This window comes from Mustelus asterias, chromosome 12, assembly GCF_964213995.1.
Source record: "Mustelus asterias chromosome 12, sMusAst1.hap1.1, whole genome shotgun sequence".
Classification (NCBI taxonomy): Eukaryota; Metazoa; Chordata; class Chondrichthyes; order Carcharhiniformes; family Triakidae; genus Mustelus; species Mustelus asterias.
Window position 1 is genome coordinate 90,698,789 of NC_135812.1, and position 23,905 is coordinate 90,722,693.

Here is a 23,905-nt window from a genome sequence, read left to right on the forward strand (position 1 = left end):
AGCCTTGCAACTTTTTTGAATTAACCGGGAGCTTGGGGAGCACTTCAGTTCCTTGCTGCTTTCTCCATAACAACGTTTTGACCAGAGGTAATTTTCCAACCAATGTGCACCCTTTCTTCCTGTAGTATAATTTGTGATCATTTGAAATTTAGCATTAATGCATTTGCCCTGATGTGTGCAAGATGAAAAGCTTCAGCAACATGTCCATCTTTTCAGCAATATTCAAGTTTTATACTACCAAGTAACTTATTGTAGATGTGCATATAATGATATCACTGCGGCTTATACATTACTCTTAGAACTTCCATTCGCCCTCCCTTGTAAAGACTTTGTGGCTGTTTGCAGCATATATTCCCACTGACATTGGAAGACGTCCAGTAATTTACCAAGTAGCCGTTCTACAAATTTGAGTCCAGTGTGAGCATCAGCAGGAAATGCAACCAAAGGCATTGCAGCCAAGCCCAATATATTCTCTCTGAAAGGCATGCATGCACTCTTCAGTCAGCATCAACGCATAGAGATCAAGAGATCACCTTGGCATGTGTATCACTTGCTTAGCTTTCAGAAATCAAAAAAAAATTACTGCAGGTTCGCTGAGATTAATTAATACAGCATAAATTAGAGATCAAATTTGAGATCTCTTCATTGCGCAATACTACATTTAAAATTCCATTAAATCCACCAAGACTCTTACTTAATAACTCAAAAATGAACCATAAACACCTGAGAAAAAGGTGACAGTCAATTTCTGCGAACAACATTTCTTTCTGAATGTAGTATTCACTTTGTTAAGATCCACCTTTTTCAAATGGGGATGGGGGACAGGGGGGCAGTTATGTTTTATTTTGTGTATCCTTAAAATTGTCCAGACACTCCTGTGGTGTGTGTGTTTGAACATGGAGAGTCATTATATATTACCCTACCCTGTTTTTACACTGTATATACTCCGTGGAAGAGTGTAAACCTATACACCATTATTTCAGTCACTGTTTTATTTTACTCAAACATAATCCAATTAAGGCTTTTAAAACATAGGATTCCATATTTGTTTAAACATGGCTTTTTCAATTTTGTTCAATATTCAAGATTTTGGTGCCCGCGTTTCCCAGGGATAAATATTAGTATCTATAGAGAAGAGCAAAAGTACTATTTTAAAAACTGCAATAAACACTGAACTACAATACTGCATTAGCGTATTTATATACTCTGGCTTGAGTGATAGATATGGGATTGCATAGGATATGTGTACAGAAACAGGCCATGCCAGTATTTATACTCAACTGGTGCCTCCTCCCATCTTTCCTCATCTATCATCATGATCCTTTATACCCTTCTCCCTCATGCTTGTCGAGCTTCCCCTTATATGCATCTATACTCTTCAGTTCAGCCACTCCTGGCGGCAGTGAGTTCCACATCCTCATCATTTTTTGGGGAAAGAGTTTCTTCACAATTCCCTTTTGGATTTCTTTGTTGAGTAGCTGCCATTTTTCTCAGAAGCTTGGGTGAGTTCATATATCTGTCGCACAGGACATTTCGAAATTGCTGCTGCGTAACTTAGGAACCTATTATTAAACAGTAACTGCGCACACTTGAGAATTAAAATCTAATGGTAAACGCAACATTCGTAACTACCGTGTTAGTTGTGTATGTCTGGCTGCCAGACATTTTGTTAAAGTTGAAGTGGCTCACCATTCAATAATTCATAGTGATTTTTTAGAAAACCACAAAGCTAGCTGCCTGCTTTTTAAAAACAGAACCTTGCTTAGCAGCAGCTACTCTGTCTGACACATGATCCTTAATGCAGATGAAACTAATCCACACTGACAGAGAAGGCCACCTATCTGCCCTGCTGGTTGTGGTATTGTATGCAACAGAGGCAGACCTTATAAAGTTACATCAAGCTTCCAGTCGAGAAAACAGGCCAGAATTGTGCACAATATGTCAAACACAGTCTAATAAAGACCAAGGAGAAAATAAAATGGAATGAGAGAGAAGAGACCTCTCACGTGGCAGCAAAAAGGAGAGGATATTAGCAGCCAAGGGAAGAAATATGAACTGAACTGAAAATTGGACGAAAGAGATCAATAAAACAATAGAGGAGACAAACAAAAAAAGACTGAGTGAAAAATTAAGGGCAAGAGGAAGCTAAAAGTAATGTGAAACTGATACTAAAGTAAATATTAAAACAATGTTTTTTTAAAAAGTTTAAAATAAAATAGATCCCAACAGCAAACTTGTAGACCGAAAGAGAAAACGCTGGAAAATCTCAGCAGGTCTGGCAGCATCTGTAAGGACAAAAAAGAGCTGACGTTTCGAGTCCAGATGACCCTTCATCAAAGCTTTGACAAAGGGTCATCTGGACTCGAAACGTCAGCTCTTTTCTCTCCTTACAGATGCTGACAGACCTGCTGAGATTTTACAGCGTTTTCTCTTTTGGTTCCAGATTCCAGCATCCGCAGTGATTTGCTTTTATCCAACAAACTTGTAGAAATCATTGTGGATAAATTGCAAGCCCAGCTCTACAAACACCATCTGTATGTCAATGAGTTTTTATTGAATAGTTTAGACAAGGCTCTGCATAATTGTAAGTAGGTGGCCTAGCTTTATAAAAGAAATTCGACACTGGAATAAAAAAAAACAGTTTATCAACAATAACCTAGATGCTATATTGATTGAAGAGCACCTAGAATGTCCGAATAATGATGGTAATGCATTCTTGAATTATAAAGGTGGTTAGTCCGGGTGCTTTGACCAGAGGCTCAACTGTTTTATGGTACATCTCATTAAAGGTGACTGGGATACACCAATTTTGCAACAATTAGAATTCTTGCATAGAAGACAGTTCATTCTTCCTTAGAAACAGTATCCTGCAATAGAGTATCACAGTTGTCACTGTTGATTTATTTTCTCTCCAACTTTTTCCAGTATTCCTCTCTTTTAAAGAAAATAATTTATGCTGCCGTAGTTTTACAGCTGTTGGGATTTCACTGGTGCTTGCCGAGCTGAACATTCTTCAAGCAAACATGCTTCAAGCAAACATGCTTGAGTTACTCGACTGTGGAGGCAAAGTTTGCTCCCAGTCCTGATAATAATTAACTATAGGAACATGGTGACATTTATTTGTAGCTCAGGTATCCATACCCCAATTAGGGCAACCATACCGCCACCAAAACTGGCACTAATTGAATTAGTACGAACCAGAGACTGACTTAACCACTGATTCTCCTGGTTTTATGGTTCAGCCCTATAACGTGCAATCATCCACTGGGGTATCCAAACAACCCTTGATAGATTTTGAACAAGTAGCCAATGTGAAATCCAAGGTACTAACAATCTGTTGACCAAATAAAATTTGATAGGCCTGGTTATTTAAGTGCATTTGACATATGGGTATTGCCTGCCTCCTGCCACAATATGTCTGGTAATATAAAACAACCCACGCTAGATCTCCTGTTAATTCTGATCAGCCAACATGAAATTTGATTCTGCTAATTGATCCTGGTCATGTTAATTTTTGCCAACCTATCCAGTTTTCCTAAAACAATTAAAATTAATGCTGATACAGAAAATAAAGTCAAATAATAGAAGCATATTATTTTTCCATTTCCCAGAAAAACAAAGAGTAGATTTCAACTATCCTAGTTTAGGGCAATTGTTTCTTTGCAAACTATTTTCTTTAGGTGCAAGGGAAAAAAGGTCCTAGTGATGGTGGTGATTAAGGAGCAAGATTGTGGGTGCAGGAATTGGGGTACAAAGAAACTCCTTTCTCGTCCACTGCGCTGAGGTTAGTTTCCTACAGCATCATAACTTTAGGAACAGTACATTCTTGCAGAATGGTAACAGATCACCAGTACCCATTCAAACTTTGGGGGGGGGGGGGGGGGGGGGGGGGTGGTATAATGGTAATGTCCCTGGACTAGCAAACCAGAGGTCTGGGCTAATGCGCTGGGGCTACAGGTTCAAATCCTATTAAATTTACTTCATAAAATCTGGAACTGAAAACTCACTTCAGTAGTGTTTCAGCCTTTTGAAATGCGTCAGCAAGCAACCGAGCTCAGGGCAATTAGGGATGGGCAACAAATGCTGGCCTTGCCAGGGACACTCATGTCGCATGAAAGAATAAAAAAAGAGCACTTCAAGCCATTCTGACATTATTTTATCCAGGTTTTTTTTCATGTCTCTTCTCAACCAAGTTAGAGATGCCCAATGGTTATCTATTAACATTCCAAATCATATTGTTCACATCCCAGGGTATAAGGTGGGGTTATTTCACAACGCGAAAAAAAATGGCCATTGTTGCTGCCTCTCCAAAAAGACCATAAAAAAGGTACAGATTGGATTGCAGATGGATTTACAGCTTGCATTTGTGGCCTGGAGGTAAATGTAAACTCATGTTAACGCAGACATTGGCAGAGGTAATGCTGATTTTAGACACCAAAATGTTGATGCTGCCAAGAGAAAAATTCAAATGCCAAGAATTAAACTTAAAGCCAAGAATCATGGGACTGAGAGTCAAGTTAACAGAAGCTCTTATCCAAGTATAATTATTCAGATTGTCATTGGATAACTATGCGCATGCTGAATTGTACAGGTTGTGCGTCTTAGTGGGGTTAAAGGGGGGGTGGGGGGAAAGGGGCCAGCGGCATTAAACTGATATCCTACAGCGAGGACAAATTAATTTGTGCCCTGTGCTGCTAGTGAAGCAATTTATGCTAAATTCATGAATACAATTGCTAGGCATGACTCAGTCAGTACAAAATTCTCTCTCACATTTACTCATGTAATTAATATTTTGTTTATCACCCTGTAGCTTTATTATTCCCCTTTTGTGATAGAAGCCCAATTAACATCTCCTGTCTGCCTTTGTTTCTGCATTTATTCAACTCACAGATGTGGACTACTGCTTCATTCACTCGAATCTCCAAATCTTTTCAGTAATCTATTTAAAAAGAAAAAAAAAACATACATAATTTCAAACCTTGCTCTATTTCCCATTATCCAGAATTAGTCCTGTAGGCCTCAAAGGATTAAGCAGCCAGTTGCTGCCATAGCAACAATCAATAATAAAATGACAGGTCAGCAACACAAGTGGAATCTGCACCTGGCATTACAAGCAACATGAACCACATCATAATCACTATTCATTATAAGAATATCACTGAATATATTTGAAATTGGGATACAAATTTCAGTTATCACCTGCCACACTCACTTTGATTCAAGTTTTAAGGCGCCCCCTTTAAACTGCAAGACTTTAAAATTTGTGCCTAAAATTAATCAAAAATTTAGTAGAATTAAAACATCCTTTAGAATACAACACTTCCTCAATGCACATCATTAAACTCTCAAATCCCAGGTCAAAGCTCCAAGGATGTTAGCCCTATAATGGTCCCGGAGAGAATTGTGTCTCTGCAAGTTCTATATATAAGCATTCCGTGGAAATGTCAAGAGCTGCAGCAGTCATCACGTACATCAAATACCTTGAAAGCTTGCAACGAACTAGCACCTAGTATACATTGCAGGTGCTGATATGTTGGAAGTGGTGGCCAAGTGAAGCAACTAAATATTTTAGAAGTATTGAGTTTATACTCAGCTGGAACAAAATAATTAATCTGTATAAATTATTGGAGAAGGTTATACTAATGCACAAACAATGAAGAGGCAGTTTTAAACTACAACTTCTTACTTCCTGTAAAGAGAATCATGGAAACTTTAAATGCCAGTTCACTGTGTTCTCTCTGTCAATTGTACCATGCAAAAAGTCACTGATTTGGTCAAAAACTTCAGATTTGCACCATGATTAAAAGGCACTTCATGAAAAGTGCAGCTCACTTCCCTTCTTCCAGCAGGTGGCTTAAGAAATTCCAAGGATGATGATTACAGTATATAAATCACATTTCTTTCAAATTTACAGATGTTTCAAAATGAACAGAATGAAACTGCGTATTTCATTATCTTAAGTCCCCCTGCAAAATATTTTCCTTCTGATTGGAGGCACAACAATACAATGACAATATGATGTGTTCACAGGAACAAAAAAAATACAATTATTTCAACAGTATTGATTAATTAATTAATCAGTCCAGTTACTTTTCAAAGGATCATACATTCCACCACTTCATCTCACCCTGAACTCTTGACTACCAGCTCCGCTCCTTTCATCATCATTTCAGGGTCAAGTTCTTCAAGGATGCGGCTACAGCATTCTCTACTTTAGGCATGTTCAGCTGCGAAAAAGCACTTAGAACCATAGAATCCCTACAGTGCAAAAGGAGGCCATTCAACCCATTGAGTCCTCACCATCTCAGCATCCCTCCCAGCGCCCCGCGCCCCCCCCCTCCCCACCATCCCCATAACCTCACACATTTACCATGACCAACCCACTGAACCCACACATCCCTTTGGACACTAAGGGGCAATTTAGCATGGCTAATCAACCTAATCTGCACATCCTTGGACTGTGGGAGAAAACTGGAGCACCCGGAGGAAACCCATGCAGACACGAGAAGAACATGCAAACTCCACACAGACAGTCAGCCAAGACTGGAATTGAACCTGGATCCCTGGCGCTGTGAGGGAGCAGTGCTAGGCGCTGTGAGGGAGCAGTGCTAACCACTGTGTCACTGTCTTTCTTAGAATAACAATTCTAGTTTGTTGACTGGGGACAGACAAACATTCCATTCATCCATCCTCCAACTTTCTCAACATCCACCTGCTCAACACTACAATCCAGAATGTTCACTGCCTCGTGAGCAAACAGCCTCTTCCCTGCTGACATCAGACTTTTGAATGGACCTACCTTATAATAAATTGATCTTTCTCTACACCCTAGCTATAGCTATGACTGTAACACTAAATTCTGCTCCCTCTCCTTTCCTTCTCAATGTATGGTATGGTTTGTCTATATAGTGCACAAGAATTTGATTTGATTTATTATCGTCTACATGTTTTAGCATACAGTGAAAAGTATTGTTTCTTGCACGCTATACAGAGCATACTGTTCATAGAGAAGGAAACGAGAGAGTGCAGAATGTAGTGTTACAGTCATAGCTAGGGTGTAGGGAAAGATCAACTTATAAGGTAGGTCCATTCAAAAGTCTGACGGCAGCAGGGAAGAAGCTGTTCTTGAGTCGGTTGATATGACCTCAGACTTTTGTATCTTTTTCCCGATGGAAGAAGCTGGAAGAGAGAATGTCCAGGGTGCATGGGGTCCTTAATTATGCTGGCTGCTTTGCTGAGGCAGCGGGAAGTTAGACAGAGTCAATGGTTGGGAGGCTGGTTTGCGTGATGGATTGGGCTACATTCATGACCTTCTGTAGTTTCTTGCAGTCTTGGGCAGAGCAGGATCCATATCAAACAGCCAAAACGAATGCTTTCTATGGTGACAATACTTTTGTATTGAAAGAAACAATACTTTTCACTGTAACAATAATAAATCAAATCAAATCATCCACGACATAATGTTCCTCACCCCTAGCTGAAATCTGACTCTCAAATACAGACTTCCCCCCTTTACTTGCAATTGTGGTGTACGATTCCTACTTGACTTCCTGCAACTCCTTGATATTTGACAATTAGTATTCAGAAATGCTGACTTTTAGATGAGATGTTAAACTGATGCCCTGTCTGTCCTCTCAAGTGGACATCAAATAGATCTTTTAAAAATACTAAAGGAGTTCTCGATGTTCCAGACAATCTTTATCCCACAACTAATTAATTTAATTTATTGGTGTCACATGTAGGCATACATTAACACTGCAATGAAGTTACTGTGAAAATCCCCTAGTTGCCACATTCCGGTGTCTATTCGGGTACACTAAGGGGGTATTTAGAATGGCCAATGCACCTAACCAGCATGTCTTTCAGATGCGGGAGGTTTACCACCCTCCCAAATTCCACCTTCTATAAATTCCAACTCGATCATATCTTGCCCCTGGCTAAATTGCATTCATCAATGCCCTTGCTAACCTCCAATTACTTCCTCTTCCCCAACATATGCAATTCAAAATCTTTGTCCTGGTCTTCAAATCAAAAAGCTGTCTTACTCCAGAGCCAGGGTCAAATAAATAACTTGACACCTGGAGGAAGTCCACGCAGACATGGGGAGAACGTGCTGACTCTGCACAGACAGTGACCCAAGCTGGGAATCGAACCCAGGTCCCTGGCGCTGTGAGGCAGCAGTGCTAACCACTGTGCCACCATCCTGCCCCAACTAAACACTAAAAAAGATTATTGCCTCAATGCAAACCACTCCCCTGTCCCTTTCCAGGCCATCTTTTGTTCTTAAAGTTGCTACTTTTTATTGCAATCTCTCACAGCTACACTTTAGTATCTAACACATTCTCCCTCCCTTCAGTTCTGATGATGAGCAAGAAGGGCTTGAAATGTCAACTCTCCTTACAGATGCTGCCAGATGTGTTGAGTTTTTCCATCATCTGCAGTATTTTGCTTATTTTACTAAAACAGGTTATTTGATCTCGAGCACACCACTCTATTACTATAGTAATATCTCTTCAAAAGTACTTGATCAGATGCAAAACATTTTGGGATGTCTTATGGTCATGAAAGGATAAATATAAACTGAAGGCCCTTTTTTCACTCAAATCCTATCGATTGTCTTTACTGCATAGCACACTTGTAGAGGTCACACTCATTTAATTTTGTATATACTTTCCAATGTTATCAGCATGCATTTAGCAATAGCTTCTCTTCTCACCCCACGTCAACAGTTGTGGAGTATCCCATAGTTCCAACTATGGTATCCTTCTTTTCCTCACTTACATGCTGCCCCTCAAAGAAGTCATCTGAAGGGATCTGGCAATTTCCATGTGTATAATGATAATACTCAACTCCAACTTCATTTTTCTACCATCAATCTTGACTCACATATACCTCAGTTTTATCACATTGACATTTGACATCAAAAGTAGCCAGCTAGAACTCCCCGAACATAACTCTTCAGAGCCGCTTCTTCAAGCTAAGACACACTGTTGTTCTCATTTGTGCCCTGAGCTAGCTTCAAACCAATTGACTAGCATGCCACTTTTAGTTTCACCAGCACATTTCTCAAGAATGACTTTTCCAATGACCTGTTTACCACCCTCCCAAATTCCACCTTATTTAAATTCCAACTCGATCATACCTTGCCCCTGGCTAAATTGCATTCATCAATGCCCTTGCTAACCTCCAATTACTTCCTCTTCCCCAACATATGCAATTCAAAATCTTTGTCCTGGTCTTCAAATCAAAAAACTGCCTTACTCCAGAGCCAGGGTCAAATAAATAACTTGTCAACATCCATTGGCCAGGTTCACATCTACAGTGTGCCTAGTTGGTGAAATCCTGGGGAACTGTACTCAACAATCCCTTCAATGATGAGGAAAGTGGGATTTTAAAAAAAAACTAAAAACATATTTACAGTCTATCAGAGTGTTTATCAATGAAATTGCCTTTGCAGCCTGAAGTGGCTTAGCCCCCCTACCCCCCAGGTACTCAGCGTCCCAGTGGACAAAAGGTGCGCCTCTTAAAGCGCCCTCTCAGTTGTGGTGCTCAGAGACATCTCAAGCCGCAAGTGGAGCGTTGTGATGTGAATAAACAACTCCAAGCGCCCTGACAATGAAACACAGCGACTTTGGAAGGACAAGTGGGAGAATCTTACCCTCTTTTTTTTGTTTTAAACAGCTCAGCGCCGCTGACCCACCCGACGTCCCTTCCTCAGACACCACATGAGGACTGGAGACGCGCACAGCTGCACCCCGACCTTTTTCCTGCTATTGTGGGACACGTTGAAGCTGGAGAGACGTGGGCAGAACAGGAAGAGGTTCCGGTTCATTGTGTGTGCGCGAGGCCGATGCTGCACTCGGAAGGCAGGAGTGGAGTGAGGCGGACGGCTCGCCAGGAGCCCAGTGACTGCGGCCGGGGCTGAGGGACCGCAACGACGCCCACTCTACAGCAGCCACATCGCGGACATTTCATCGGCAAGGATGTATTAATGAACGCAACGGGTTTATTTATTTATTTTATTCAGTGCCATCTTTGTGCCGACAATTCATCGCTTCTTTCAGAGTGGGCCCGGGGGGTGGGGGGGAGGGAACGGGTTCACAGTTAGCCCAACTCGGGGAGGGGGGGGTCAGTGACTCCCCCTCGCATCTCCCAGTATTGACGCTCCGAACAATCCGTGCTCAAACCCCCCCACCCCCAGACAGTGGTACAGTCCAGCACTGGACTCCGGCTGCGGCCGGGGTTGTTGTTGTTGTTTCTTAGCAACAGGATGGGGAGAGGTAACTGGACACAAGCATTCCCAATCTGTACACAATGCTTTCCCCTCACATTTAAACAATGTTATTGTTACATATAGTTGTTCGCTATTACCTGGAACTAAGAATCTACTGATGGCCATGAAACCCTTGTCGATTGTTGTAAAAACCCATCTGGTTCACGAATGTCCTTCAGGGAAGGAAATCTGCCGTCCTCAGCTGGTCTGGCCTACATGTGACTCCAGAGCCACAGCAATGTGGTTGACTCTCAACTGCCCTCCAAGGGCAACTAGGGATGAACAATAAATGCTGGCCAGCCAGTGATGATGTGGAGATGATGGTGTTGGACTGGGGTAAACACAGTAAGAGTTTTAACACATTTGCTACCAAATAAACTTGTTGGACTTTAACCTGATGTTGTTAAAACTCTTAGCCAGTGATACCCATGTCCCATGAATGACTGTAAAAAAAAATCAGAAAATTCAAATAAATGTGAAATTTTATTTAACATTTGTGTTTAAAGATTTCCAGACCCTTCACGGTTCATTTATGAGGGGGATCGTCGATTTGAAGATAGAACCATATATTCTAACTTGAAGAAAGGCAGTTGCCTTATGTTTCATTAGCTTTTGCCCTGCGCGATACTTGAACATTGTGAATTTCATTTCTGAATTTTCCTCCATGTTCACAATTCTTATCAAACTCCGCAAGGCTGGAATCAAACCCAGGTCCCTGGTGCTTTGAGGCAGTCTTCTTGAAACATGTAAGATCCCAAGGGACTTGACAGGATGGATGTCAAGGTTGAGTTAGATTTTCTGACCAAAAGGACATTCAAGAGTTAACAGAGAGCAGAAAATAAAGTGGAGTTGAAGCCACAATCAAATCAGCCATAATCTGATCGAATAACAAAGCACACTAGCAAAATTAAATGGCCTACTTCTCCTACTTCTTATGTTCTTTTGCTCAGAAGAGAAATCTTTCATAATTTTAAAACACTTTGATTTATTCTTGTCACATGTATTAGTGTACAGTAAAAAGTATTGTTTCTTGCGCACTGTAGAGACAAAGCATACCATTGATAGAGAAGGAAAGGAGAGAGTGCAGAATGTAGACTTTTAGAACATAGAACAGGCAGTACAGGCCCTTCGGCCCTCCATGTTGTGCCGAGCTTTGTCCGAAACCAAGATCAAGCCATCCCACTCCCTATCATTCTGGTGTGCTCCATGTGCCTATCTAATAACCGCTTGAAAGTTCCTAAAGTGTCCGACTCCACTATCACAGCAGGCAGTCCATTCCAGACCCCAACCACTCTCTGAGTAAAGAACCTACCTCAGACATCCCTCCTATATCTCCCACCATGAACCTTATAGTTATGGCCCCTAGTAACAGCTACATTCACCCGAGGAAATAGTCTCTGAACGTCCACTCTATCTATCCCCCTCATCATCTTATAAACCTCTATTAAGTCGCCTCTCATCCTCCTCCACTCTAAAGAGAAAAGCCCTAGCTCCCTCAACCTTTCCTCATAAGACCTACCCTCCAAACCAGGCAGCATCCTGGTAAATCTCCTCTGCACTCTCTCCAATGCTTCCACATCCTTCTTATAGTGAGGTGACCAGAACTGCACACAATATTCCAAATGTGGTCTCACCAAGGTCCTGTACAGTTGCAGCATAACCCAACGGCTCTTAAACTTAAACCCCCTGTTAATAAACACTAACACACTATAGGCCGCCTTCACGGCTCTATCCACTTGAGTGGCAACCTTCAGAGATCTGTGGATATGAACCCCAAGATCTCTCTGTTCCTCCACATTCCTCAGAACCCTGCCGTTGACCCTGTAATTCGCATTCAAATTTGTCCTACCAAAATGAATCACCTCGCACTTATCAGGGTTAAACTCCATCTGCCATTTTTTAGCCCAGCTCTCCATCCTATCAATGTCTCTTTGCAGCCTACAACAGCCCACCACCTCATCCACTACTCCACCAATCTTGGTGTCATCAGCAAATTTACTGACCCAAGCTTTAGTCCCCTCCTCCAAGTCATTGATAAAAATCACAAATAGCAGAGGACCCAGCACTGATCCCTGTGGTACACCGCTGGTAACTGCTCTCAGTCTGAAAATTTTCCATCCACCATCACCCTCTGTCTTCTCTGAGATAGCCTGTTACTTATCTAATCGGCCAAATTTCCCTCTATCCCACACCTCTTTACTTTCTTCATGAGCCTACCATGGGGAACCTTATCAAACGCCTTACTAAAATCCATGTATATGACATCAACTGCTCTATCTTCATCTTCACACTTAGTTACCTCCTCAAAGAATTCAATCAAATTTGTGAGGCAAGACTTACTCTTCACGAATCCGTGCTGACTATCACGGATTAAGCTGCATCTTTACCTTTATTTTTCAAGAGAAAGGATTCCAGAAGAAACATTGACACTGACCCATGTAAGATGATATTAAGTCTTAGAAATCTCAGGGCATAGCCACCAATGGTGGAGTGATTAAAGATCGCGGCCTTCGCGACACACGACAGCGCAGAGTCGCTGAGCAGAAACTGATAGCCAAGTTCCGCACACACGAGGACGGCCACAACCGGGATATTGGGTTCATGTCACACTATTTGTAACTCCCACAGTTGCGTGGACCTGCAGAGTTTCACTGGCTGTCTTGTCTGGAGACAATACACATCTTTTTAGCCTGTCTTGATGCTCTCTCAACTCACATTGTTTCGTCTCTTAAAGACTTGATTAGTTGTAAGTATTTGCATTCCAACCATTATTCATGTAAATTGAGTCTGTGTCTTTGTAAGCTCTGTTTGTGAACAGAATTCCCACTCACCTGAAGAAGGGGCTAAGAGCTCCGAAAGCTTGTGTGGCTTTTGCTACCAAATAAACCTGTTGGACTTTAACCTGGTGTTGTTAAACTTCTTACGGAGTGATTAAACCCAGGGATCAAGAACTAGCCACAATAGGGGAAAGCAGTAAATGGTGCATTTGTGCATACAGGGAAGCAGTAGGGCAGAATTGGATAAACGCTACTCACCCAGCTTTCTGCCTGGATTGTGCAATTTGATCAATTCAGGCTGGAATCTGTATGTCAGCTTTAAACTCCATGCTAACATTCCTGAGTTCAGGCAGTGTAGTTAATGCTGAAATAGAGGCAAATACTGCAGATGGTGGACATCTGGAAGAAAAGCAAAAAATGTTGCATACACACAGCAGGTCAAACATCTGGAGAGACATATTTAGTGTTTCAAGTCAAAATTTACACTTCTAAGATGCATATGGACAAATAAATTAGAAGCAACAGTAAGCTATTTGATCTTGCTGAGCCATTCGGTAAGATTATGGCGAAAATAATTGTGGCCTCAATTCTACTTTCCTGCCTACTCCCCTGTACCCTTTAACACCCTTGTTAATCAAGAATCTTATCTTGAAATGCCTTTAAAAATGTTCAATGATCCTGCCTCCACCACTCTCTTGTGAAGAGTTCCACAGACACATGAACTTCAGAAAATATATTCTCCTCACCTGCATCTTGAATGGATGACCCGTTTTTTAAAATAGTGTCCCTTAGTTCTAGTCTCTCACACAAAGAGAAACATTTTTTTAGCATCCACCCTGTCAAGTCCCTTCAGGATCTGACATGTTTCAAAAACGTCACCTCTCATTCTTCTAAACTCCAATTGATACTGGCCCAAACTGTCCCAACCTTTCCTCATAAGCTAAATTGCCCCATCCCAGGGATCAGTCAAGTGAACCTTCTGTGAATTGTTTCTAATGCAATTATGTCCTTTCTTAAATAAGGAGACCAAAACTGTACACAGTTCTCTAGATGTGGTCTCACCAATGCCCCGCACAACTGCCGCAAAACTTCCCTACTTTTATATTCCATTCCCTTTGCAATAAAATACAACCAAAGATTTATGATAGCAATTGCCTTCCTAATTCTTTGCTATAATGTTTATTAATGTTTTGTGATTCATGTACCAAGGCATCCAGATCCCTCTGTACCTAGAGTTCTGCAATCTCTCCTATTTAAATAATATTCTGATTTTCTATTCTTCCTGCCCGAGTGGATAAATTCATATTTTCCCACATTATAATCCATCTGCCAAAATTTTGCCCACTCACCTATGTATATCATTTGTCATTTGGCGGCATGGTAGCACAGTGGTTAGCACTGCTGCTTCACAGCTCCAGGGACCTGGGTTCGAATCCCGGCTCGGGTCACTGTCTGTGTGGAGTTTGCACATTCTCCCTGTGCGTGGGTTTCCTCCGGGTGATCCAGTTTCTTCCCACAGTCCAAAGATGTGCGGGCTAGGTTGATTAGCCATTCTAAATTGTCCCTTCGTGTCCCGGGATACATAGGTTAGAGGGGTTACTGGGTAAATATGTAGGGATATGTGGATAGGGCCTGGGTGGGATTGTGGTTGGTGCAGACTCGATGGGCCGAATGGCCTCTTTCTGCACCGTAGGATTCTATGATTCAATTTACAACTGACTTCCCTAATCTTTGTGCCAACAGCAAATTTAACAACCATAGTTTTGGTCCTGTCATCCAAATCATGAATATAGATTGTAAATCGTTGAGGCCCCAGCACTAATCCCTGTGACACTCCATTCATTACATCTTGCCAACCCAAAAATGATCCATTTATGCCTATGGGTGGCACATTGATTTGTTGCCTCACAGCGCCAGGGACCTGGGTTCGATTCCTGGCTTGGGCCACTGTTTGTGCAGAGTCTGCACATTCTCCCCATGTCTGCGTGGGTTTCCTCCATGTGCTCGGTTTCCTCCCACATTCTGAAAGACGTAGTGGTAAGGTGCATTGGCTATGCTAAATTCTCCCTCCATGTACCTGAACAGGCACCATCAATTGGTGACTAGAGGATTTTCACAGTAACTTCATTGCAGTGTTAATGTGAGCCTACCTGTGACACTAATAAGTAAACTTTAAACTTACTTGTTTCCTGGTAGCCAACCAATCTTCCAGCTGCGGTTATAATCCCATACATCATCAACTCTTATTTTGTGTTGTAACCTTTGATGTGGCACCTTATCAAATACCTCTGCAAATCTAAGTACACCACATTCACAGGCTCTCCTTTATCCAGATTGCTTGTCACTTTCTCAACAAATTAGTCAAACACGATTTCCTTTCACAAAACCATGTTGATTCCGGGTGGTTGTACTGAGGTTTTCTAATTACCCGCAATAACGTCTTTATTGTAGATTTCAGCATTTCATAATGACAGATGTTAGGCTAACTGGACTGTAGTCTCCTAATTTCTATCTCCTTCCTTTCATGAATAAAGGAGTTCAAACAACATATAGTGTTAACATTCATTATCGTTCAGACAATACACTAATGTAATAAGCCCGAGTTCAGACAACTTGCCTAAAAACATTAAATTGAAATTAGATCATTAAAGGCTAATATTTTGAATACATTTCTTACTGAGTCTGATAAGTGATTTGATTTGGATGAAACAGTCAGCTTTGGTTTATGGTAATGTACTTGGACTATATGCATCTCAGCATATCCATGAATTTCTTGCCAGAACTAAAGACTTATGATAGCAAGGGAGGCAAGGGATGAGATTGCAGAGCCTTTGGCTTTGATCTTTGGGTCCTCGCTGTCCACGGGGATGGTGCCAGAGGACTGGAGAATGGCGAATGTTGTTCCTCTGTTTAAGAAAGGGAATAGAAATGACCCTGGTAATTATAGACCGGTTAGTCTTATTTCGGTGGTTGGTAAATTGATGGAAAAGGTCCTTAGGGATGGGATTTACGACCATTTAAGAAAGATGCGGATTAATCCGGGATAGTCAGCACGGATTCGTGAAGGGCAAGTCGTGCCTCACAAATTTGATTGAATTTTTTGAGGAGGTAACTAAGTGTGTTGATGAAGGTAGGGCAGTTGATGTCATATACGTGGATTTTAGTAAGACGTTTGATAAGGTCCCCCATGGTCGGCTTATGATGAAAGTAAGGAGGTGTGGGATAGAGGGAAAGTTGGCCGATTGGATAGGTAACTGGCTATCTGATCGAAGACAGAGGGTTGTGGTGGATGGAAAATTTTCGGACTGGAGGCTGGTTGTAGCGGAGTGCCACAGGGATCAGTGCTTGGTCCTCTGCTATTTGTGATTTTTATTAATGACCTAGAGGAGGGGGCTGAAGGGTGGATCAGTAACTTTGCTGATGACACCAAGATTGGTGGAGTAGTGGATGAGGTGGAGGGCTGTTGTAGGCTGCAAAGAGACATAGATAGGATGCAAAGCTGGGCTGAAAAATGGCAAATGGAGTTTAACCCTGATATATGTGAGGTGATTCATTTTGGTAGGACTAATTTATATGTGGATTACAGGGTCAAAGGTAGGGTTCTGAAGACTGTGGAGGAACAGAGAGATCTTGGGGTCCATATCCACAGATCTCTAAAGGTTGCCACTCAAGTGGATAGAGCTGTGAAGAAGGCCTATAGTGTGTTAGCTTTTATTAACAGGGGGTTGGAGTTTAAGAGCCGTGGGGTTATGCTGCAACTGTACAGGACCTTGGTGAGACCACATTTGGAATATTGTGTGCAGTTCTGGTCACCTCACTATAAGAAGGATGTGGAAGCGCTGGAAAGAGTGCAGAAGAGATTTACCAGGATGCTGCATGGTTTGGAGGGTAGGTCTTATGAGGAAAGGTTGAGGGAGCTAGGGCTGTTCTCTCTGGAGCGGAGGAGGCTGAGGGGGAGACTTAATAGAAGTTTATAAAATGATGAAGGGGATAGATAGAGTGAACGTTCAAAGACTATTTCCTCCGGTGGAGGGAGCTATTACAAGGGGGCATAACTATAGGGTTCGTGGTGGGAGATATAGGAAGGATATCAGAGGTAGGTTCTTTACGCAGAGAGTGGTTGGGGTGTGGAATGGACTGCCTGCAGTGATAGTGGAGTCAGACACTTTAGGAACATTTAAGCAGTTATTGGATAGGCACATGGAGCACACCAGGATGATAGGGAGTGGGATAGCTTGATCTTGGTTTCAGATAAAGCTCGGCACAACATCGTGGGCCAAAGGGCCTGTTCTGTGCTGTACTGTTCTATGATCTATTAGCAAAGTACTCTTCAAAATCTTTGAGGCCTGGGCAGCTGCATCCCTTGCCAGTTTGAGATGTTGGACCCTCTTTAATATGAACACAGGGTCATACATTGTACATGGAACCCACGGATTGGTACTCCTCAAGGTTTTATAGGAGATAGAACCAAATATGCCCTGAACACAGGAGACAGGAGCATAACTGGACCTTATAGCCAGTCTAAGTTGCTCCACCATTCAGTATGATCATGACTGAGATCTAGCCAAATGTAACTTTTACACTGGGCTAGGTCTTGCAACAATGGGGCATCTTGAGGTATGGTCCTTTAGTTAATCCTTTCTCTACAGCCTTAAACTAAAATTTTTTTGTGGCATGATTTAATGGAAGCCCAAGTTGAAACTTGTGTAGCAATGGACATCTGAAACTCAGTAAATGGTGAATGCTATGTAACCAAATTTACTTTGTTGAAGAATGCGAAGGCTGGGAACTTAAACATCCGACAGAGTTTTGGTGCATGCATTTTTACATTTTTTGCTGGGCCCAGCGCACTTGTGCAGAAGGAAATGGAGTGAAAATCTGGATCAGGTGACTGGGAGCACCATCAAGAAGAAGAGTTCCAGGGAGGGGAAAGGAAGAGCGGACAGGGAAAGGTCCCAAAAGTAGAGTTCTGGAATGGTAACTGGGATCTTTTCGTGTCCCTGTCAAGTTAAGAGAGATGATGTGGAGATGCCGGCGTTGGACTGGGGTAAACACAGTAAGAAGTCTAACAACACCAGGTTAAAGTCCAACAGGTTTATTTGGTAGCAAATGCCACGCACTTTCGGAGCAGCACGCTCCGAAAGCTAGTCGCATTTGCTACCAAATAAACCTGTTGGACTTTAACCTGGTGTTGTTAGACTTCTTACTGAGTTAAGAGAGGAGCAGAGTAAAACGGCTGCAAATGGGGAAAGGGCTACAGGTGGCAGATTTTAAGTGAGAGGGCTCAAGGAAAGCTCTAGTAATTGAAGAGGGTTCAGGAGAATTTCCAAAGATCCAAGAAGGTACAACTAAAGGTTGGTGACTGCTGCAGTTTGTTGGGACAAAAAACAGTAATGTTCTGCTTGATGTAGGTGAAAGCTCAGTTTTGTTGGAGGAATAAGGGAACTCGTCTCCCTACAAGACAAAACCGCAACAACCTTCAGCAATCTGCCTCACTTTAGCCATATTCAAGGAATAATTCCCTTGACTATCCTGAGCCGCATTCCCTATTCTAGTACGTTGAGGTAACCTGTTTCATTTTATACCATTGACACAGTTTTACTTAATTCCTTTTTTGCTAGAGTCTTTCCTGAAGACTTCTTAAGTGCCCTTATTACTGTTACTGGTTAACGGTTCAGCTTCCAACAATTTGCTTTTATGTGCCCCATCTTATGAACATAAAAACATACTAGTTTCTTTACATCAGTTTTCTTCTCGACACTATTATTTTTATTGACTGGATCAACTTCACTTAACCTATGTAACCAAAACTTTTCTTTAGCCTGTTCATTTTGTTTAATTTCTCTCTATCCCTGGAATTAAATCTTAAATTTATACCTTTCCATTTCTTTATTTTTTCCCGTTTTTACAAGCTTTTTCATTTTTCTTTCTTTTTCTGTCTTAAACCGCTTCATCTGCAATCAAACTCAACATAATTGCCAAATGGGTTAACTTTTCCTTCTTTCAATCCCTGATACTGTGCTATTCTCCCAATTATGTCTGTTTCCTTAGCCCCTACTTTTAACTCTAACTCTCCAGCTAACTAGTCTTGGCTAATTGATGCAAATCACTCAGGGAAACTCTTTCCTTCCCAGAAAAGTAGCAATTGACAAAGCCATTCTGCTTTTCAATCAATATAGTAATACTCACCATTGTTAACCTTAGCGAGCAAGTACCAGCACTCATATTTGTCTGTGGGTTGTGACGTTAGTGCACCTTTAAGAAATGGGTTTTTTAAAATCATGTTCTCTGCAGCACTCACAGCCTCAGCTTATTTCATTGTTGTCGCGTTGTCTGTATAAGTCACTTTATTGCTGCTACAGTGGTTTAAATGGGGTTTTGTTTATTTTTACTCTGGGATTGTTTGTGACCCTGCATTGATAGGAGGAAAACTAGTTCTTCTGGACAGTTTCTTTCCTTCTTAGTGAATTTAAAGTTTCATTTTCTGTTTGGCTGACAGCAGTTTAGTTTAGAAGGGACATCAAGCTGAAAAGAAGTGTTTCTCTCTATCCCTGGTTTTGGAAATTCTGCTGGTTAGCTGAAAGCAAGGCTACTTGACTTCCTGGAGTGGAAAATCTGTTGTTAGTGGCTAACTTGCCTAAAGAGAGTCTCTTTCTCTCCGTGGTGTTCTGGGAAGCTGTTCTGATTTCAAACTGTTCTGGGTGTATCCAGAGGGTTGCTAGATGTTACAGGGCTGAGAAGTCAGGGTTTCAATTCTCCAACCAAAGGACTCAGTTCCAGTATCACGTAAGCATTAGTCTTTGCTGTGTTACACCTGTGGAAAGGGTTTTGTCTGTGGGAAGTTTTGTTGGATTGAGACATTTTAGATATATTTGTTAAGGGTTATACATTATCATGGTTGTTTTGTTTGTAATTGATGTAAGTTATTGCTAATTTTCTTTCTTTACATGTTAACTATATTCTTAAATAAACTTTGTTTGATAAAAGCTCCCAAGTGGGTCATTTGAATCATATCTGAAGTGAAACATATCATGCTTACCCTAACCAAAATCAAAGTGAAAAACCTATGATCCAGGCGGACTTCATAAAACGCTTTGGAGTTTCTGACCTGAATTATAACAGTATTCAAAATCGTGCAAGTGCCCTGAATTTATATTATCGATCCTTGACCAGGTCTTAAGTTTTTGGCAGGATTGTGTCAGGGACAAGTAACGTTCTGTTTAAAGTAGAGAAACTTTGAAATTTAAGACATTTATTCAGTGAATACAGTATCAAGAACTATGGGTTTTGAACAAACAAAATAAACATTTTAAAATCAGAAAACCAAAATAATTTACAATTATCTTATACTTAAACATAACATTTAGCTACATGAATCATCAGGCCAAATATGGTTGAACGCACCACACTGCATAATAAATGACAGATGTGTGACCAAGATAAAGTCCACAGATTTCTCAACTACCCACCCAGATATCAGTAAACACTGTGGGGGTGATCTTACCAGCTCGCCAAACCAGTCAATTGGCACAATGAGCCAGTAAGATCGGGCAAGAGGCTAAAAACTGGGTTTGTGCTGAAGGATTTAAAAATTGTTGAACTGTGCATGTGTGTAGCCTGCTCTCCCTCTGCATGTGCACAAAGGTCTGAGGACTGTCAGGAATTGAACTTCTCGACCTCTACCCGCAATGAGGTAAGTATAGTTTTTATTAAAATACACACTTGGATGATCTGTGAGACCATTTCCCATTCAAGAACAATAGCAATAATCAATGCATGTCTTCCCGAATATAGCCTCTCTGCTCCAGTTGGGAAGGTGTGTTCTCTACAGCTTGCAAAAACAGCTGTAAATAATACTAACCATTTCTTGTGACCAAAAGGAAGTAATTCAATAAATATTCCTGTATAGAGATTTATTTCCGTATGCTTGGAAGATGAGTTGCTGACTGAATTACCAGGAGAATCTGGTGCTTGCTATCACCTTCATGTATTTACCTGACAAAATGCCTTTCATAAATCTGCTGTTGCTACTAACTTCTGCCAACTCCACTCCCATACCATTATATTCACACTGTTAGTTATCATGGTCATTTAATGGTCAGGTGACTACTTTTAGTTTCTGCAGACTGAGACAAACATGACAACATACCTCTGGGAAGTTACTTAAAATGCAAATTGGTTTCCAATGCGCTAATTGACTATCCCTCACCATTTCAATGAAAGTCATTTAAAGGACAATGGCTGCTAGAGCTGCTGGCCCCATGAAGATGGGATGTCAAATAAAGTCATTCAGTTAGGTGATCATAGCTGTAATGTTTGTTGCGATATCAAACATTTCAGCAATGTATGTCAATCATATTGACTTCAACCCATTGTGTAGACAATGGAATACTGTCATCACATGACTGAAACTGGCTGGAGAAAGGGCCGATACCTCATTCATTCTCAAGCGCGTCCCAGCAGGGCAGTTTAGGACCAGGAAGAAATCACCCAGTAAAAAGATGATACTTTGAAAATACAGTCATCTCAGTAAATGAAAGCGGGTCAATTCATTTACCTGCGAGATTATATTTCTTCACCACAGAGGTTTGACCACAATTTTGCCTGAAAAGTTAGAAACCTCAACCTCTCCTTGTCTTCAAGGAATCAGGAGAGAATCCTTCAGGTCTGCAAAGTTTTCAACCACCATCGCAAGGACTGTATACACATATGAATTGTTTCTTTTTATTTTCAGTAATCTGAGTGCTTATTGCATCTCTAGATATTTCTTTGGCTCTACAGTTGTTGTATTTGCGGTTTGGGTATTGTGGAAATAAATGTTTATCCTTTCTTTTGATTTAAACATGCAAGGAAGCCTGTTTGTTCACAGCACTCGGGATTAAAACATTCCTCCTCAAAATTACATCTTGTTACGGTCATCCAAGAAATGGGAAAAGGGGGATAAAATTACCCCACACCTCTCCCCATCCATAACATAGTTGGGGTGGAGGGTCCCGCTGCCACTCTGCACTGGGATCAGTGACAGAGGGAGGGAGGCGAACAATTGGCCATCAGGGTGGGGAGAGGGGGAAAATCAGGACTGCTGGGACGGGGCAAGGGGAGTCGAGGCTGGCATGAACATGTCTGGGGGGCCAGCGATCGGAGTGTGGGGGGGTTCAGAGGGACAGTAATCCAGCTGGCCAGCGATCAGGAGGCCGGCACTGTGGACTACTGCGCATGAACCGATCTGTCAGTGCAGAGATCGGTGCTTACGCAGTGGCCCGCTCAGCACTATGCTGCCGGCCTGTCCAGCGGAAATAGGCACTGCCCCCCCCCCCCCCCCCCGATTTTTCACGAGACGCTAGGGCTCTCTGCAGTGCACAGAGTGTGGGAGATTCATTTTGAAAATCCTGCTGAAAAAAACAGCGGGATTTACTCCAGTTTCTATACGAATTCAACATTTAGAATTTTTGGGGGGAGAATCCCACCCAATTATTTTGTTTCCAGAAAAAAAAGATAGGTATCATCTTTTACACAGCTCTTTAAACCTGAACAACATTCATTTTTTTTCTTCCCATGGTCTCCCAATTGGAAAAACAAACTACATGCGATACAATTAACAGTTGATTTTCTTCTCCCCAGTTGGTTTATCAGCTTTTTCTTGTATTTGTGGCATTTGTCCACACTAAACTAAAATTATTTTCCCATTCCATAAAATTATTATCCCATTCACAATTCATTAAGTCCCAGTTTACATTCTATCCTTTTTTACTTTCTTGATCAGTTTTCTCCCAAATGTCACCATGTTATTTACTTCTTAATTTGACTTCTCTACTTTATCAGGATTCCGGTAAAATGATCTGATCTTCAAAATCAAATTAGCAAATCAACTTTTATTTCAAAATATGAATTCACATCTGCATGAATCTACAGATTGGTAAGAAAGCAATTTCAAATATTTTCTTTAAGACAGTGTGCAAGCCACCCCTTGGACACAGTAATTTAAACATATATCATGTTGTACTGAATTAATTAATTGAAGTTCCACTCACTACTGCTTTTATTAATGTATGCTTTCCCTGCCACATTAGTTTCATTCACCAATTAGTTTGCTGCAATTTTGTGTATCGTTTTATGGTAGTTTCTCTATGCTGTTCCCTGTCCTGCTAGTGAAAGTGTCGCTTTACGGAGTACTCCCTGGTACTGGGGCCATTCCTCCTGGATACGAGCAATGATAGTGCTAATGGTGTGGATTCGATCTTGTTGCTTCTGTGTTTCATTCTTCAGTGACTGTTCAGATTTGCACTGTAGTATGTACTTTCCTTCTTTCACTGCCTGAAGATGTTTGAGTCGTGTCTGGAAAGCCACTATTTTGGTAAGGTTCTGAACAAGAAATAAACAAGAAATGTTTCATTTATATAACATGGTCTCATTTAACTTACTGTTCCATTATCTCTAGCCATTAATACATTTTCAACAGCCTGCTGGTACATTCCTTGGGCAGAGTAAGGGGGATGCACAGATAGGAGACTACGCCAGAGTGAGATGTAAACAGTGTATAAGTGGGAATTTGTTTCAGGTGGTAAGTTCTGATAATTTTTTTTTTCAGTTTCATTTCAGATCAAGAGTCAGGCTCTGACATAGAACTTTCAACCTTCAAATGAGCATTGGCAGTCATCTCAAATTAGTTGGTTTAATTGGTATTAATTACCAATTATTAACAGGAAGCTAAATTCGAAGTGACTCATAGAGACTCTTTATAAACAGATATTTGGCGGGAGGGGGGGTAAAAGAGTGTCGAATTTGCGTAATAACTAGCGGTAATTTCAAAATGAATCTCCCACACTCTGTGCACTACAGAGTGCACTCGCATGAA

The 23,905-nt window shown here is 41.3% G+C and overlaps 2 protein-coding genes across 2 annotated transcripts in view; both read right to left on the bottom strand.

Annotated features, from left to right (window-relative positions):
- Nucleotides 1-10,052, bottom strand: part of tbc1d16 (TBC1 domain family, member 16) — a 100,848-nt gene extending 90,796 nt beyond the window's left edge. Inside the window, exons 1-2 of the mRNA XM_078225595.1 lie at nucleotides 9,659-10,052; nucleotides 4,889-4,939 (exon numbers count right to left, since the gene is read on the bottom strand). The gene's annotated coding sequence lies outside the window, so the exon portion shown is untranslated. The remainder of the gene's footprint in view (nucleotides 1-4,888; nucleotides 4,940-9,658) is intronic.
- A 12,857-nt stretch (nucleotides 10,053-22,909) lies between these two features.
- ccdc40 (coiled-coil domain 40 molecular ruler complex subunit) overlaps nucleotides 22,910-23,905 on the bottom strand; it is a 62,985-nt gene continuing 61,989 nt past the window's right edge. The window contains exon 22 of the mRNA XM_078225589.1: nucleotides 22,910-23,412. Coding sequence (XP_078081715.1) covers nucleotides 23,176-23,412 — 237 coding nt within the window. The 3' untranslated portion in view covers nucleotides 22,910-23,175. The remainder of the gene's footprint in view (nucleotides 23,413-23,905) is intronic.